Source organism: Pseudopipra pipra, chromosome 9 (genome assembly GCF_036250125.1).
Source record: "Pseudopipra pipra isolate bDixPip1 chromosome 9, bDixPip1.hap1, whole genome shotgun sequence".
NCBI lineage: Eukaryota > Metazoa > Chordata > Aves > Passeriformes > Pipridae > Pseudopipra > Pseudopipra pipra.
The window spans coordinates 10,453,934-10,472,121 of record NC_087557.1 but is presented as its reverse complement, the minus strand read 5'-3'; the positions used below and the strand labels follow the sequence as shown (position 1 = coordinate 10,472,121).

Sequence of the window (18,188 nt, the reverse complement as noted above, 5' to 3'; positions counted from 1 at the left end):
AGAATGGGAATGAAAATTATTTGAAGCATAGAAAAAATTCCACTTATGAAAAGATAACAAAAAAAGAAGCTACTGAGTTCAGAGAGTATACTATTAAGAGGTCACGAGAAGTTATAAAATAATTTATCATAGAGAAGCAGTCAGTCAAGACTTCTGTTGACTCTTCTCACAAAAACCCTAGGTGAGAAGTGCTGCATAGAGAACTCACTGTTCTAACATTTGTTGAGTTAGATACTTCTAAACAGGAAAGATCTATGCCAAAGCATTAACAAGACCTAAAAACTCTTCAAACATCAAAAAAGATAGAAAGAAAATGTAACAGGATCAAGCAAGGAACATCATTCCCAGGCATTGTCTACCACACAGAGGATTTGCACTTTGCTGTGAAGCATCTGGAATGGCACTGGCAGAATGACAGAACACCAGATTAAACAGAAAACATATATATCTACACACACACACACATACATACACACACACACACATTCCAAGTCTGTGGCCATAACTAATACCACATGACTGCGGAATAATCATCTTCAGTTTCCCAAAAGGATAATTGTGTTTCATGTCCATTAAACTCTGTGAAAGAGGTTGAAATAGTCCCTTAGAAACAAATAAACAAAAAGAAAAAAAAAAACCAAATACAGCAATACAGTAAGTGTTCCTGGCATTTTGCTACAAGCCTTCCAGCTATGCTCCACACTTTCTTATCTAATAGCCACTCTCAGGCCACCTCTGCTGATTTCTCAGAGAAGCAGCAAATGACACCGTTAAAAAAAATACATTTATAATAAATTAATTTCTCTAAATATTTCAAAAAATATTCAAAATTAAAACCATGTTAAAATTTTGTGCATGTAGAGCCTACTTTTTGCACAGGATGCAGTGAAAATACTGAATTTTACATGATGTCTTTATGTCTGCATTCCTTTAGTAATATTTCATAACTTAGCAGGCACAGCAAGTAACTTATGGGAGACCTCATTTCTCAGCACAGCTGGAAAACAATTCCTACTCAAGTTGCAATAACCAATATTTCAGAGAGTCTGAATTGTCCCTTTCCTTTCTTGGCCACATAGGGAAGCAGAAAATGGTAAAGCTACTCCTAAAACCTTTCCTTACTCTGTGCACATTATGAATGGGCAGCACTGCTCAATCAACACTTCTTTCTTTCAAAAGGCAAATAAAGAGTAAAAGTAGAAAACAGTAGGGAAAAATCTGAGTATTTTCCTTCCTACTCTCTGGCCAAAGTCCCTCTATCAGGTGGAGGGATGACACATTTTCAGGCAAGTAAGCAAAGCCCTTTGTCCTTTCCATCCTCATTAATTGATAAAGCAACAGGGAATTATGGCAGCAGCTGTAATTTAGAGTTCATTTTAGCAGCTATGATCTCAGAGCAGGTTGTAAGGAAAGGCTGCTGTCCTTCTGCCTCATGAGCACATAGAAGATCACAACTCTCCTGTCTTAGACTAGAGCTACAGGAATCTGGGAGCCTTTGAATAGAAAAAAAAATAGACTGAGAAGAGAAAGCGAAGTTTGAAGAGAGCACCGAGAGCAGAACACCTGGATGTAAGCAAAACATGTAACACAAAACAGTATCTTAACAAACCAGTTGCTTCCAATTTTCAGAGCACTATCATTTTACAAATATCAGGAAGATGATTTAAACTAAAATCCAAAATAACATTCTGCTCCTTGAAATTTTTAAAATTATAATTTATTCCACTTACAAAGAAGGAGAAATGTGATTTTGTTGTTGATATTTTGTTCTCGCTATGAAGTGCACAGCATTGCTTAAGTAAATTGCAGAAAATTGCGAGAAATCAGACCTTTTATTACCTAGACCTGATACATGTTGCACCATATGTGTCCACAGATATTTACAGAGGAATAGAAAGACAAACTCCTGCTCCCCCGGGGTGCCAGTTATCCAATTAAAATAAAAACTACAGAAGTGATATTAAAAGGAAAGGAAAAACGTAGAAGTAGGGGTGGTTTATACCACAGAAGATAGTTCTCCAGTGAAGAACAATGTGTTTGTTTTTCCACTCTATAATTTAAATGTAATTGCTTTAAAACATTCAATTTTTAAATAATTTTACATATTTATTGTCTTTATAATATCTGTAGAAGGTTCAGTGAAAAAACTATGTTCCAAAAAGGATCTCAATCACAAATACTGTAATTGCTGTAATGATTTTTAGATCTACAAAAGATTATTTTTAAAGAGTCCAAACTTGGAGGACAGCATGGAAGATCTCCAGTACAGAAAAGCAGCTGAGAAAAAAGAAGTTCACTGACTGCAGCAAAAGTCAATACCTGCCATCCTGTTGATTTCATGAAAGAATGACGCAGGTAAACAGCACTGCGAGCCAAAAGCCAAGTAAAAGTCAGGAAGTGATGCAAACAGGGACAAAGACAGAAACAAGCTTATATTGAAAAGAACAGCAAGCCACAGTTGAAATCTTGAAGCAGCAGCTTAGTAAAGAACAGTGGATGAAGTCATCATGTAATTCAAGCAGTGGGAGAAAGATTATCTCTGCAACAGCATTTTGCAAAGATTGTAGATACTAATGTCAAAAAAAAATAACCCAATGGAAGGGATTGCTGTAGCTTATGTGAGGTGAGACATGAGAAACTTCACAAACTATTATGAAATAACTGTGTAAAGGAATGTGCATGTTTTAGAGAAGTGAGAAGGACTAGAAACTCCCCGAGCATATACAAAATTGAATTCTCTTTCAAACACAATCAAAAAAAAGGCATAGAGGGAAGAGTCACAAATAGCAGTACAATTACATGACTAACTAGCTATAGTGTAACAAACTCACTGCCACCAAATGCATAGGTACAGGGAAGGGAAGGAGTGGCCAAAGATGAGGGCTAACATTTAGCATTAGCAGGGGGAGATCCAGAAGATGTTAGAAAAATTTACAGGTACAATACTGAGCAGAAAGGGAAGATGTCATATTTTTTGAGTCATTTGAGGGAGGCCAAATGATAATTGAAGTCAAAAGAGCCCTGAAGGTCCCAAAGAGCAGAATAACAGGGGAAGTGCAAAGTGACAATGGTCAGGGAAGAAACTCACAGAACACAGGAATCGATTAAAAGAAAAAAAAAAAACAGTCCTTAGATGTGGGAAGTAGAGAGCCATCAATCACATTTTTGTGAATATTGTGAGTGGACAGAAACCATGGAAACCAAAGAGATGAAAGAGGAAGCTGAGGCAACGCATACAGCTTCAGGAACTGAAAGGAAAATATGAAAATTGACAGATATAAAGGGAGAACCACAAGGATGATAGATGATGTCCTGTACAGTAGGTGTTACGTATGAGCAGACTACAATTGAAACGAGAGCAATTCCTTCTTGTATACGACATTGACAAAGAAATTGGGTTTGACCTGTAACAGTTCTCTCTTGCTTCTGAACATTTCAATTTAGTAGCAATAAAAATCCCTATGAATCGTAAATGCAATTCTAATTGTGCTTATAAATGGAAGTTTCACAAGTATGCATGTTACAATAAACACAAATTAGAAGTAAATTAAACCTTAATTATATCTAACAAGTTTCATGTCCTAATTAAGAATGGTATTCTAACAATAAAAATGACTTACCACCTAAATTAGCTCTGCCACAGTTGTCTAGTCTTCCTAAACATTCTTTGTGTGCTCCAGCTCCACACTTAGAACATAAATAGCCTTGATAAAATGTTCCCCTGTAAAATAAAATTAAGTAGTGATACATTAGAGGTGACAAATTCCACACATACAGGACATAAGAGACATGGCAGAAGGTATTAGAAGTCATTTGCTGTTCTACATAATGATAGTCCTTAAAGGCTTGAGAAAAAGTGACAACTGACAAACAAGCAGCTCATCTGCTTTTTGCCACTACTAAAAAGTTACAACCAGATAGTTCTTCTGGACTACTAGTAGAATAACAATCTCCATTTCAATTTAATCCAAACCAACTTTGGAACAGTACACTTGAAATTGTACCATTATGCATCTATCCTTCTGCAGATCTACACTTAGTTTCATCTCAACGGGGATTTGCCTAGGCACCACGACAAATAACATCCATTTCAAGAGAGTTGTAAGTTTGAATATATATTTAAGCATTAAGGAGTTTATAGGATATATTGCAAACATTCTTGACTTTAAATTTGTTCATTTTTTAAAAAATAGATACCTTGGTACACTTCAGTTAATATTCAGAGCTGCCAATAACTGTAAATGTCTATATACCACAAGGTAGCACTTGGGGATACCCAAGCTATCTTCGAGCAACGTGTATGGAGAATAACACAGCACCATGTGGGCTGTGTCCTGAATGCAAGAGAGCTGTTTCTCAGCAACAGCAGGTAGTGCAGTAACAGACACAATAACTCAGCTATACTGCTTCAAATTCAGAAATTAGCCCTCCTGTCTTCAAGTTTAGAATGCCTGCACCATTCTTCATAGCCACTTAGATCTTATTGTTTTGAGAAAAAAAAAAAATCTTTGAAAATCCAGGTCAGTCTAACTGTTCAGGAAAAAGGCTGCTAAAGGAAAAAATCTATGACAAGGAGGAACATACCTGAAGTTATTTTATTCCATGTCTGTGCTTAACAATAGCACTACCCATACTCAAATGCCCTTGCTAAAATGGTGTGGCTATATTTTTTGAAATATCAATAATATGCAACATAGAATCACAGAAAGGTTGGAGTTCAAAGGGACCTTAAAGATTATCTAGTTCCAACTCCTCCTGCCTTGGGCAAGGCCATCTTCCACTAGACTGGGATGCTCAAAGCCCCATCCAACCTGACCTTGAATACTTCCAGGGATGGAGTATCCACAACTTCTCTGGGCAACCAGTTATGAGCACCTGAACTGGTCAAAATTTAGAAAGCTTTTGCATCTGCAACTTAACACTATGAAATTTGGGGTCAACACATTGCTTTATACCACTGGACATGTCATCTTTACAAAAAAACCCATGGTAGGTCATAAAAGCTCAAAAATGAATGAGAAACTACAAATATAAAAGCACGTGTGCTTTTATATTTGCACATAAAGGAAAGAGGCAGAATACATGGAGTTTCTTAGCTTGTTGGCCTCACAAATCCTTGTTTATGAATGCATCAGTTATCTGCTAGCATTCCTTACCTAGCCTTGCAACATCTGTCTTCAATTTGTCTACATATATGGTTCAGAAATGCCTGTTAATGCCTCACAGTTATTTTCTGTCTCACAAAGCAATCTCTCCATAGCAAACATTTATAAGAATCATCATCATTTGATTTTCTGAAACAATGTTCTGTCTTTGCAACTGCTGGTCTACAGCAAGGGACTCTGTGGAAGAGCCATCATGGTGAAAACTGTACAAAATGGTTGCCATTTACTCTTACATAAGAACCATGCTAAAGCCATCTTCTGACAAATGAGAAGCATCTGGATGTTTTCAGCTTTTAACAGTACTCCTGCTAATATTTGGAAATTTGATTACAAAAACTTGCTAATACAACAAGAAACACTAGGTATGACTTCATGAAAACCCTTACAATCTTACCTTAGAAGCATCTGGCAGACTTTGCAAGATGTCACACGACTGAAGGTGTGCATTTTGAACTCATGAAAGCTTGTATCCGCATAGTCTGGCCGTATATTTGACCTAAAAAAAGTTTGAAAATTTGCATTAAACTAATGAAATCTAGAGCACAATGCAACATTCAAAGGAGGAAATCTGAACCCACAAACAGTTAGTTTTATTTATACTTTAATGGTTTTCACTGAAAAGAACCAGAAGTATGGAGTTTACCATACACCTTGAAATGAAACTTGAATTATAACATTATGCAGACCTAGTTCTTAAATATCCCCTGTAACTACCTTAGCTGTCACAATAAATAGAAAACTAAACACCAAAACAAATTTCCTATTTGATAAACTAGGATCATTTTATGAACCTAAAGAATGCTCACCTTTTCCTTCTCAAAAATATTTTGTTATGTGAATGTACAAGGAAAAGCAGCTCACACCCTGAGAACCACCATATTTGAAACATTAGCAGCAAATTTAGGACAGTTAGGTCATAACTATGCAGCAATATACTGGATAACACGAGTGTTTTCAAAAGCAATTAGAAAACATTCACGGGGGTTTGGCTAGTCTTTTTTAATTGTGTTGCTCAATGCGTACAGCTATTGCTACACACAGGAAATTTAACAAATAAAATAAAAGATCACTATTCACACTACTAAGATACCAAGACTCTATTAGCAGGCTCATTTCCAAAGATCAGACTTATGTTCAAAGCACTGGTCCATTACTATACATGTGTTTTGTTTATCCTCCCCTTTAAAAGCAGGTGTATAATTTAAAAATGACCCATTGATCATTTTGTTGCACCAGTTTCCTGGTTTATTTAAATTTTATTAAGTATTCTATTTAATTTTTTTCTGTCATCCCTCCCATTTCCAAGACTGTGTAGGACAACAGGCGTTTTCAATGGATTGCTCTTCTTTTGTTTTTACTCAATAACATCCCCAAACTAGCTAAACACTGTCAAAATCAGTAATGCTGAAATGCCAGGTTCATAATTTAATATTAATCTAGACTGTATCAGAGAAGACTATATATATAGCAAGCGTTAATGTATTTTTAAATATTATTTATATTGGAATGCTTAAGATGCTAGAAAAACACCAGATATTTATGGGAAGAACATAGGAATGCACGATGCATAGGAATTAAATGGAGAAAAAAAAATCCTGAGGGTAAGAATGCAAGAATCTACAGCACTCAAAGGAAAACCCAGAAACTTTTCTGACACACAAAATTACATATTCACCTGTTAAAGTTGGAGATACTTATAAGTTTCATTTTTACATATTATAAACAACTTCTAGACTAAAACACAGACCAGCCACAAACTGCAATGAAACACAGATAACCATGCAAGCTTCAATCTCTCTGGGACTGAATGAAAAGGCTTACAAAAAAAAAAAAAAAAAAAAAATTCAAAGAATCTGTTTAAGTACCCAGTGTCAGAAAGGTCAGTCTTCTAATCTGCCTGCTGAAAACGAACGTGCTGAAAATGGAACTGCACTCAAAAACCAAATGAGATTTTGCTTTTATGCCTGAGAATAACCTGACAATCAGTACTGTTTTAACTACCTCACTTGTGTCTCCCTTTCTGCTATGATATGCAAAATGTCAATACTACAACTGCTGCTAACTGAGACTGGCATGGCATATGACCCATTCACAGCAGGAAGGGACAGGCATCGGGATAAAATTAACCTCAAAAAGGTAAAGAACTTCTTAAACCAGGAGAAAAAGTACTATTTTGAGGCTCAACTTGGCAGAGCCTGTATTTCACAACGTGTTTGCTAAGGGGCTGCCAAAACTTCTTAGGCTACACTCCAAACAATCCTCAAAACTCCCTAGAACAAGTTACAGTATTCACACTCCCAACAAAAGCTCATTTTGAGTGACCATTTGGTTCTGAGCAGGGTATCTTGCAGAACCACATTCAAAGTATCAGCAAAATGTGCAGAGACTGAAAGCATATCAAATTAATCCTAACAACCTGATCATTTTTCAAGAACAAACCAAAGAAAAAATTCCATTCATTTCATTAGAACAGGATCAATCTTCAAAAATAATAAGTATAGTGGATCAAAAGAAAAAAATGACAGCCTCATACAGACAGTTGTTTAACACATGCATATGACTACACAACTTCCTTCCATATGTAAAAATTCTCTTTCATTCTTCTCTCAGGCTATCTTCCACAAAGATTGAAATGCATGAACTACTGAAAATGTAACTCCTATTAACAGAACAAAGATGATGCACCATATTCATTCTTCTTTATATTAAAAGCAACATTTGAGTTTCTTTATATTTTACAAAGCCATTCAGTTTCATTTTACAGTTCTTAACGGAAAAAATTATTCTTCAGAGGAAAAAAGCATAGTGCTAAAATGGCAAAGAATGAAGTTATGCCCCACAGAAGTTATGCCCCACAAGTCCCTTCATCTTTTTCCATTTTAAGTTGTTTTATTGCACCTATGGCCTAAATTGGACAATATAATCTCCCAAAAAAGAGGAAAGTTTTCTCCAGATCAACAGATTTTTAACTTGATCTACTGTGTGCTAAAATTTGGATATATTTGTCCTACTTGCATAAGTAGAGGAATACAAAACTGAAAACATAACACAACACAAACTTGTGAACAGAATGCAAACTTCACTTTATCTTGTCCGCTATTACAGAAGAACTAGTTTGGTTCCAAGTCCTAGTCAGTTCTTAAGGAGCACAAAAATGTCTCAAAGAGCAAATTCATCAGTTTCTTTAAACCCCACCAGGTTTTAATTTGGTAATTTGAAGATACTAGCAATTACTTCAAAGAATTCCCTATCTAAAAAAACCTTTTCTTTCTTCACCACCTACATATCTTTCATATTCACTATCAATTCACCAAGATCTAACTTCATGTATTTCCTGTTTGGATAAGGCCAAGCTGCCACAAAGATCCTGTAAAATGGATTTTTATTTTTTTTTTTTCTTTAAAGACATGAGCCTGAGTATCTCTTTTAGGAGCACCCAGAAACTATTCATAAGCCAAAAGGACCTTTTCAATTTTGCTAGCCCTTTCTTCTGCCACTGAAAATATATAATTTATCCCCCTTTTTTCCCCCCAAAGACACATCACCCAAAATGAAAAGCCCAAAAATCCCTAACAACAAAAGTTTAATGAATCAAAGGAGAATGCCACCGAAGTACATCACCCACAGATTAAATGAATCTGGAAGGGACTAGAGCCTCAGCGAATAATGGAGGATCCTGTGCAGGAAGAGGGAATCAACAAGAGAAGAAACTTAATCTACTGCTGAGCCTTTCTTTTTGTGCAGACTTAGAAGATGTCTCAAAATGAACAATGTCACTGCATCCACTCAGAATAGTTTTGTCTCTTCCTTTCTGATTCTGATAGTTAATCCTAATTGTCTCAGATTGAGGTCAAACAGGAGTGGGAAAATGTCATGTGCTTGATTTCAGTTTACATGTCAGGAAACTATATTCTCAAATTTCAGAGTCCATCACATCTCAAAAAGATCAGTATTGTATCCATTATCTCATTATTCTCTTTATGAAGAAATAATATACTAAAAATATTAAGATGCACTGTTATCAGTTGATTCCTGTTAGACAAGGCATTTAATCACTGCTCCAAAAAAAGCACTCACAGTTATGAGGATGCAGTTTCCAGTTATTAATACCCTGATAAAGGCACTAGAAAAGAAGAGTGCAAAATAAGAAATTGTATGCTTCCTCTGAAGAAAGAGTGCTGTAAAGTGAGACACAAGAAAGAAAGATAAATAATGATACAACAAAATCCATAAAAATAAAAAGAATGTGTACTGTCTACTATAAATGTAGAGGTGGAATAAGGAAAGCTTTGTAGAAAAGCACAGATTGCAGTGCTAACCATGGACAGGAAAACTTGCACATTCTAGCACCTGATCACTAACGCTGCATTGTGGCACATCCAGTTCTGCAGTCACAATACCCATCGTATCAGCCAAGTCTGAGACAAGACACTGCACAGTATATATCAAACTGCAACTCTTTCAATGTAAAGCCTGAAACTTGATGAATCTAGGGGGTTGATATTTTAGTTTTCAATATGTTTTCTTTTCAGCAAATAAAAAGTAATGGAAAAATAACAAACTTGCACACATGCAAGTTTCTAACTAGAGATTGAGCTCAACTCATCTGCGACTGCATAAGTCCAAATACCGCAAGGACCATAGGAAACTTTTTCCACAAAACCTTCCACACTGAATATCACATCCTATGTTTTGAGTTTTTAAATACAGTAAATAAAGATGATAATGTCAATGAAAAAAATGTCATGACATAGCATACAACTTTCCATAGCCATGTCCAACCCTAGAGAAGCTCGTTTAATTACAGCATGCAAGCCTTACACTGACACACAGAACACAGACCAGAGCTCTCACAACACAGTTAACAGAACATTTAATCTTTCTCAAATCCTTTCCCTTCTACTTCCCAACCTGTGGGTACACTGGAAGACATAGAAAAAAAAAAAAAGCTGAATATTATGTTAACAATTATTTTGAGCATAATACTAAGAATATTTTCCTCTTAAAAAGAAGAATTTCTTGTTGGGGACTTAAAAAAATAAAAGGAACCTACACACGATTCTTATCAAATTTCAAACATATTGAAGCAATTAAGAAAATCTAATTTGGGTTTAAACTTCCCCATCACAGTGGAATAGTCAAGCCCTCTTGCAGACTCCCCAGTCACTCCAACCACAACTTCTATCATAGGGTGCCCCCAGCTGCAAATGAAATGTTTCCTCTATTTCTGCTGTCAAACGATCTTGACAAGTGTCCAGAGCAGGAAGACACCCATACACAAGAAATACTTAATCTCAGGTAAATAATGACAGAGAACACATTCCTCATTTTATGGTAAAACTGCCTGTTATTTTTACAAGCAACAGCAATGTAGGGAGTCAAAAGTAGTTTCCCTTTCTCTCTTCTACTTTTTCACCAGGCTGTTTTAACTCCTACACTCTAGCAGAGACAAAATGTCATCATGAATCTGTTATTAGGACAATTTTTCCAATTCTCTCCTCCATTCAGCACTAGAGTTTTTGTAAGGGACAACCACGAGTGCCCTCTCCTGCACAGTGCTGGATCCCCATAACCACATTTACTCCAGTCACTACAGTGATGTCCTTGGGCTGCCCCTGAGCCTTTTGAACAAAGCTTTCTCTTTCCAAGTTACCTGCAGAATATTAGTCCCACTGGGACCAATTCACTGCTACACCACCAGCCCAGAGACCTGCAGTTGCTTATCTTGCCAGTCTCCGTCACTCGGACACACAATTCTTGTCTCTGCATCAGCCATCGGAGCCACTGTGCAAGGAGCAGAATGACCACCTCCTTCAGTCAGTCCCATATCTCTGAACAAACCCTTTGTCTGTAAACCTTGCAGAGTTCAGTAAAGAAAACAATTATCCAGGTATCTTTTTCAGTTGCCCTTGATACCACAGACTTTGGAGCACTCCTCGTGCATGTGAAATATTCCTCTTTTAAAAATATTCCTTCCACATTTGCAGTGCCACTTTTTTCTACTGACTCTTACTTCTCAAAAGAGTAAATTGATCAAAGGCCAATCTCATCAGCCACCCACATAATGCAACACCTTTATAAATGGTGTCAGAAAGTGTCGGGGTATCAACAGTCCCCCACAAGCTTTTGCAGTCAGAATTCATTCTAGCAATCATCTTTGCCTAGATTAATGGCACAGCTGACCACGGAGTAATGATATAGGATGGCCCAAAATTGTGTTGTCAAAATTGCTTATTTCTATGCCTATAGAATAAGGAATAAATTCTCTCAACTATCCAACCTCAAAACACTAAAATAATTGTGCATTTGAGTAAAATGAAACAGTTTAAACTACAGTTTTCCAATACTAGAGGTTGGAATAGCACATCAAAGGCTTCAAGTCATTCTTAACCCTCAAGACACAAACATGTCACAATCAAAAGATTTGACTTAAGTCAAAATAAAGCAGTCAACCTTGGCAATCTTGACATATTCACCAGTGTAAATTCTATACCCCATTTTTCAAAACTGAACTTTGATTACCTTCAGTCTGACATGTTGCCAAGGTGCATGCTGCAATGAACGTCACTAATATCAAGTAGCTTAGATAAGATTTGCTACTGTCACTTCTTTACTTAATCAAAATCATATTCCGATGAGAAAACATTATGATCAGAATGTGTCTGAAGAGCAATAGCATCCAACAGGCATTTGGCTCCCTCAGAGCAACAATTTAGGTTTTTATCAGCATTCTTACATGTGTGTTTCCTACTAGAAAAACTAAACAGAGTGCCTTTCACAACAGGTTGGACTAAATAAATTAATTGTATTGCAATATCTTCAGTGGGGTGGGCACAAACATGTTTTCTTTTACTGTCAGTTAAACTTCCTCTACACAATTAAGGCTTACAAAATAAAATGCAACAGATAAACTACTAAACTTTCAGCCACAAAACTCAATCTTATCTACTATATATGTAATTACTACAGATGTATCCCAAAGGAATAAATAAAGGGCTAAGAGCTCCTTCCCCCTATTTTCCCAGGTGGAGAATAAACATATTAAAATCTCAGTCTTCATTTCCAGAAAGGACATATTTCTAAATATACAAACAATGAAAAAAATCTTATTTCATAAATTCTGACAGACTGAGTACATCTTCCCTTGGATGTTTTGCCATTCAGATATTTCAAGAGACTAAGAACTATTGTCTCTAGTTTGTCTTGTGTGGACATATTACTGAAAGCTTACTGGTTGTCAACAAATCTAACAAAAATATAATTTATAAAATGAAATATTACGTTGGTCAGATTAATTGAATCCTTACAGCAAGTTTAAACATTAAATAGGAAATTAATAAAATGCAAACCACACAGCCTTTACTGGGATAATAAAACGCAAACCACACAGCCTTTACTGGGAAAAAAGTGTACAAAAGAGAAAAAGGGGCCTTATGAAAATGCAAAGAGTAGAAGAAAATAGAATATGGAGCCTTTAGCTCCTGGATATGGATGTCAATCTCCTAGCACTGAACAGGCAAAAAGAAGGCAACCAGCAGCACAGAGCACTGGAAATCTACCATCTTGTGGCTTCACTTCCTTCAAGGAGTTAAACAAAAGAGACTTCAGAACACAGCACAAAGAAGAATTCTCCTCTTTCTTCTATTACAAATCTACTTACTATTGCATTTAATGCTACCAGTTATAAACTATAGTCTAAAAAACCTGCAAGGTCCAACGCTGTCTTCCACCTCTTGTTCTCTCCTTCTTGATGTATTTTGAGGACCATTTCTTTTAATTGCTTCTCTGGCAGCTTTTCAACATTAGTTTGACTTCAGCAATTAGGACCTCTAAGATTTCCCCTCCCTCCCTGGGTCTAGGCCACTGAAAATGTGTTGTTTATACCCATTAAAAACATTTCAATTACTGTAGAAGAATTGCTGCTCTGGAGTACTTAATTAAAAACTCAACTTCTCCTTCGCAAACTTCAAGTATTTTTAAACTAAATTTATTGTTTTCTTATACTGGAAGGGGATATGTATTACAGGAGGGGGAAAAAAACCTGAAAAACATTTGATATTCCTTGGATATATGCACACCATTTTTCCACCACAAAAAGCACATACCCACTTAATTGCAGGAATCACAAAAGATACAGGAAAAGAAAGAATACTTCACACAAAATAAAAATGCAAAAGTAACCCTTTGCAAACAGATCAAGAAAACTCCTTTCAAAAGAAAATTGGCTGCAAAACAAGACACAGAATCAGCAAAAGCAGGTGCTGACCAAGACTGTTGAGTAGATCACTTCTGTTAGATACAAAGAAAGCAAAGGCATTGTAAGCACTGAAGAGACATCAATTCTGCTCAGAGGATTGATGACAAACCTCTCAGGTATCATTTAGACCCAAGGATGTTCCTCCAGATTGCCATAGCTCAGTGGGACTGTCAGCCTGGACAGAAGAGGAACCTTCTCTTCCTCCACTAGCAATCCCACAATAGTTTTCTGAGTGACATAAAACAGCAGCAAGTGCCCAGATACAGATGCTCTTGGGTTGGGAACAGGCTGTCTAATGGTCATAGGTTCTGCATAACAGTATGGTGAGACAGCTGCCTTTTCTTTGGGGTTGACAGTTCTCCCCAAAAGGGAAAAAACACCCAAGGAAGTTCTAATGATACTTCTTTTTGGTTTTGACTCCTTTTTGCAGAAATGCTATTTAGGTCAGGTTTTGAAGATCATTTTCCCATATCAGTCTCTTCAAGAAATGCAATCCTGGCACAAGAAATTACACAGAGTTCAGTTGTAAGCACATGCTTGCAAAGTCAGTCATTTTTAAAATCTATTATATTTGAAACTGAGTAGCCGTTTCACCTGATTAAAACTTGGCTTTAGAGAATAGTTAATATATGTATGCCCACCTGTGAGCCCAGAGGCATAACAAATAAGCAGATGCACGAAATATCAGATAAAGAGTCTGCAGTGAATTGCAATTGTTTTAAGTATTAAAAGAAGAAATACTACAGGGAGCTCAGATAAAACTCAATATCTTGAACTCTCCTCAACTCTCAACCTCAAGTTAGACCTTTGCATTTCTGAGCTGATATTATTCTGCACTCCATATTATGCTTCTGATAATTTAAAATGCTTCATACAGAACTGTTCAGAATTATGGACACCCTGAGTACGAACTGCTGAAGATCATTTTCAAGTGTATGTGACATGAAATCTGATGCTGTATTCATGCAGTATAGCTTATAAAGAAAATGGCACAGGTTAATACCTCAGGACACTGAAAATCTGCATTCCAGATTTACTTATTGTACTAATAATCGACATCACTGCAGAAAATGCATCAATAAACCTAGATCTAACATAAGTATTTCTAAGTTATTAGTTGCTTACAGAAATTACTTATGAAGACATCCTAAGTAAAATTTCTCAGTTTGTGCCAAAGTGACCTCCTTTTAAAATTTTAACCACCCTAAAATTTAGCCATGACAACTGGTACTAAGTATCTCAGAAATTTTTTGAAAATTTTACTAGCAATACTACATAGCCATTGTCACATATGTTTTAAGTAATAACCCAGACAGCAGAAGAAACAGAAAACCATGTATGTTACTATCAAACAAAACTAAAAGCTCTCAGCCAAACCTCATATGAAGACCTGCACGCAAAGTTGGTCCCCAGAGACGTTCAACTTCACTCCCTGCTCTGGTACGCAGCAGATTTGCCATTAGAATCCCACTCCCCACAAGCAGCAGAACCAGCTTCACATTTACACTATGCTCACTCTCCACTTGAAACATTTTGGCTCAGTGCAAGTATGACCATTTCAACTGATCACTTGATACAACACGCTGTCATCTATCAGAAAGGCATTTGCATAATAACAAAATAAGAGGACAGACAGAAAACCACTAATAAATATTCCTTTTTTGAATCTTTACAAGGATTTTATTATTTACCAAAAAAGGTGAAGAAAAAAAATGGCATTCCTAAGGTATACTCTCACCAGAGGTGAGCAATGTCGTTTCACAAGGAATGATTTTCAGCTTCTTATTTACCTTCTCTTCTCAGAAGCAATGCTGATTACTTACAGCTAATTCATTTTCTCTGTTCCAGTTAGGCTGTTATATTTCAGAATCATCTTTGAAGATGTTATTTACTGAAATAATCAATCAATCAATTCTCCATATGCTAATACTCAAACATTCTGGTTTGTCACATCAAAGCGTCTTCATCAAGAAGACATGTTATATAATTAAATTAACCATATCACAAGTAAATTGTGCTTTTGATCAAGAAAGCACAACTTCTAAGAATTTGCTAGGAAATTTGCTCATTTGATCATATGATGAGTGGCTTTTTTGAGATCAAGGAAATTATCTTGTTAACTTTTTGGAAACGTACTGCATTGTTTCAAACAAGATAATAGCTTTCCTTTTCTTCCTTATCAGTCAACTTCCCTGAAAAGCGTGGGAGATGGACTGCTTTGAGCTAATCTATTCCTGTATAACATTTTTGAACACTACCTGATCGGAACAAAGCTCTGTCATACATCAGTATTTGTAAATCAAAAGCATCGATACTTTACATACTTTAATATTCACTGGCTGAGCCTTATTTGTGAAAGTTCTAAGTCTTACAAATGCAAATTTACCAGTTGCTATTATTGATAAGCTTTAAATATTTTGTTACATATTTACACTTAGCTGAAGACAAATGTATATGTTTTGGACTGAAAAAGCATGAAAATATAGAATTTATAAAGCCATAAACTTTAAAATTACTGGACAAACACCTGTATCTGCTGAGAAAAAAGGTTGCATTGGTTTGCAGGGAGAAGCTATTCATATAGCCAAAGTATCAAGGCAAACATGTAATGCAGCATTCCATATTTTAACACTGAAAAAAATCTCCTTGCACAAAACCCCTCAATATTTAGATGGTGGTACTTCATTTTTATGATGTAGTGTCACTACAAATTTATTTCATGGAATTTAAAGAAACACTTATTAATTTTCATAGTAATATACCTCACATGTTGTAAGGTAAGTTGTAAAAACATTAGGACTGGGATAGCTTTGACTTTAGTGAACCAGAAGACATAATATCACAGTATATTTATCATCTCCAAGTGTTTACCCACTGTTTTCATAAATTCTGGCTTGCTTTCACATTTTATGCTGTCCTTACACTGTGCTCTTAATCATATACAGCATCTTCACACAGTTCTTGCTGTGTCTGGAATAATCTAAAGAAATTTTATAACTATAAATATGTTGTGAATGATTGCTTATAACCCTGAAAAACACTTGATCAAAACCAACTGAAGTCACAGCAAAGAACAGCAACCATTCCTCTTTGGCAGACATGAACTTGGCATTCATTTTTGCAGTATTGCAATATTTATACTGATGAAAAAGCCCAGGCAGACATGTTTGTTTATTGCTTTGGTAACCTATGTGAGGTTGGTACAAGTGAAACACCTTTGCAGGTTATTTGAAAAATGCAGCAGACATCTAAGGCTTTTAAAATTGTCTGATAAGAAAGCTTTAATTTAATATGTCAGTGTTCAGTATGTCAGAGCTCAAATATTCTCTCAGAAGAAATCTTAATGCACATGCATTATTAATGCACTGAGGGAACAGATCTATTTGAGCTGAATCTGACCAATGTCATTAGTCAGAGTGCAAAGCAAATTTGGAAATACGTATGATAATAGGTAAGAGAACACTTTTCAGCTACCTTGTGTCTTGTATTAGTTTTCTTTAAAATTAAGAAAACCAGTGAGTTCTATCTACAATTTACGTAGTCTCCCTAATCTAAACTGTTGTCTGCACACCTACCAGGTTTGATAATCAGTGAATCTGGGGATTATTTCCTCAGTATCGGATTATACGTCCTGTGTCCCTTGAGTTATGAGGTGTGAATTTATGTTGAACTGAAGCAGGAATTTTTCAAAAACATGTTAGACTACACTTGAGCTGCTACACAAACTCTCTAGTTACCGAAAACAAAGTACAGTGTGATTAAAACTAAAACCACTGCTTTTTGAGAACCACACGTCTGAAATAGCTTTTATTTCAGTATTAAAACAAAACAAACAAACAAAAAAAAAGATTCATCAACTCCATACAATTAATGCATACCCTAATCACTATAATATTCATGAGTTTCCCACTGATTTTTCAGGCTTTATTAATTAGACATGATATTAATACTGCTATTTCAGTTACTGAAGGTGAAATTTTAACTGAGTACATTAAGAAAAAAGGCCTGTTTCTCTGCCTGCAAGATGTTTTCATACATTTCTCAGTTTGTGAAAGGGAGATATTGAGTAAAGCCTAATTAAAAAGCACGTTAGAACACTGTTGCAAGAGACTTTGCAATATTGGTTCCATGCATCTTGAAAATCAGCAGGACCAAACTCAAGATGACACAGCCCTGAGCAAGCTAAGCCCTGCAGAAGACCGAGGCCAACAATTTCCACACACCCCTCCAGCCTAAATTCTTGTTTAAATTGCATATATGTGTAAGATGGTTCTATAGTGGAGTCAAGTTTGCTGATGGTCATTTTTAGAGCAGATTAAAACCATAATTGAGAAACTAGAGAAAGGCTTAATTAAATTAGCAAACTGGGCATCATGATGACAAAACAGATCCAGCACAAACCAGCATAACATATTGTATGTCATATTACACTAATGGATTCAAATCCTGTCAGTAGGAAAACAATCTGTGGCCTTTCATGGAAAAAGATCTCTGCCACTGTGAGGAAGAGAACACACACACCTGCTCCATGCTCTACTGTGATCAAGAAATAAACTACACACAAAGAAATATTTAGTGGGTGGAAGCAAATGTTAAGTGCCGGCATGAGACAGCTGTAGTGATAATCAACAGGTTTTCTTTCAGTATTTATTCCATCCTCTCAAGAGGAAATAAAAGAATTAAATTCATCACAAAAATGATGAGAATAGGAGTCGCTACATAATAAGAAATTAAGCCTGATAATTATTCAGCTAAGTAGTTCCAAA

General features: G+C 36.0%; 1 protein-coding gene across 2 annotated transcripts in view; it reads right to left on the bottom strand.

Annotated features, from left to right (window-relative positions):
* The window catches only part of VAV3 (vav guanine nucleotide exchange factor 3), a 157,432-nt gene that overhangs the window by 59,560 nt on the left and 79,684 nt on the right, over nt 1-18,188 (bottom strand). For both annotated transcript variants that reach the window (XM_064664542.1, XM_064664543.1), the window contains exons 16-17: nt 5,560-5,661; nt 3,621-3,721 (exon numbers count right to left, since the gene is read on the bottom strand). In XM_064664542.1, coding sequence (XP_064520612.1) covers nt 3,621-3,721; nt 5,560-5,661 — 203 coding nt within the window. The remainder of the gene's footprint in view (nt 1-3,620; nt 3,722-5,559; nt 5,662-18,188) is intronic.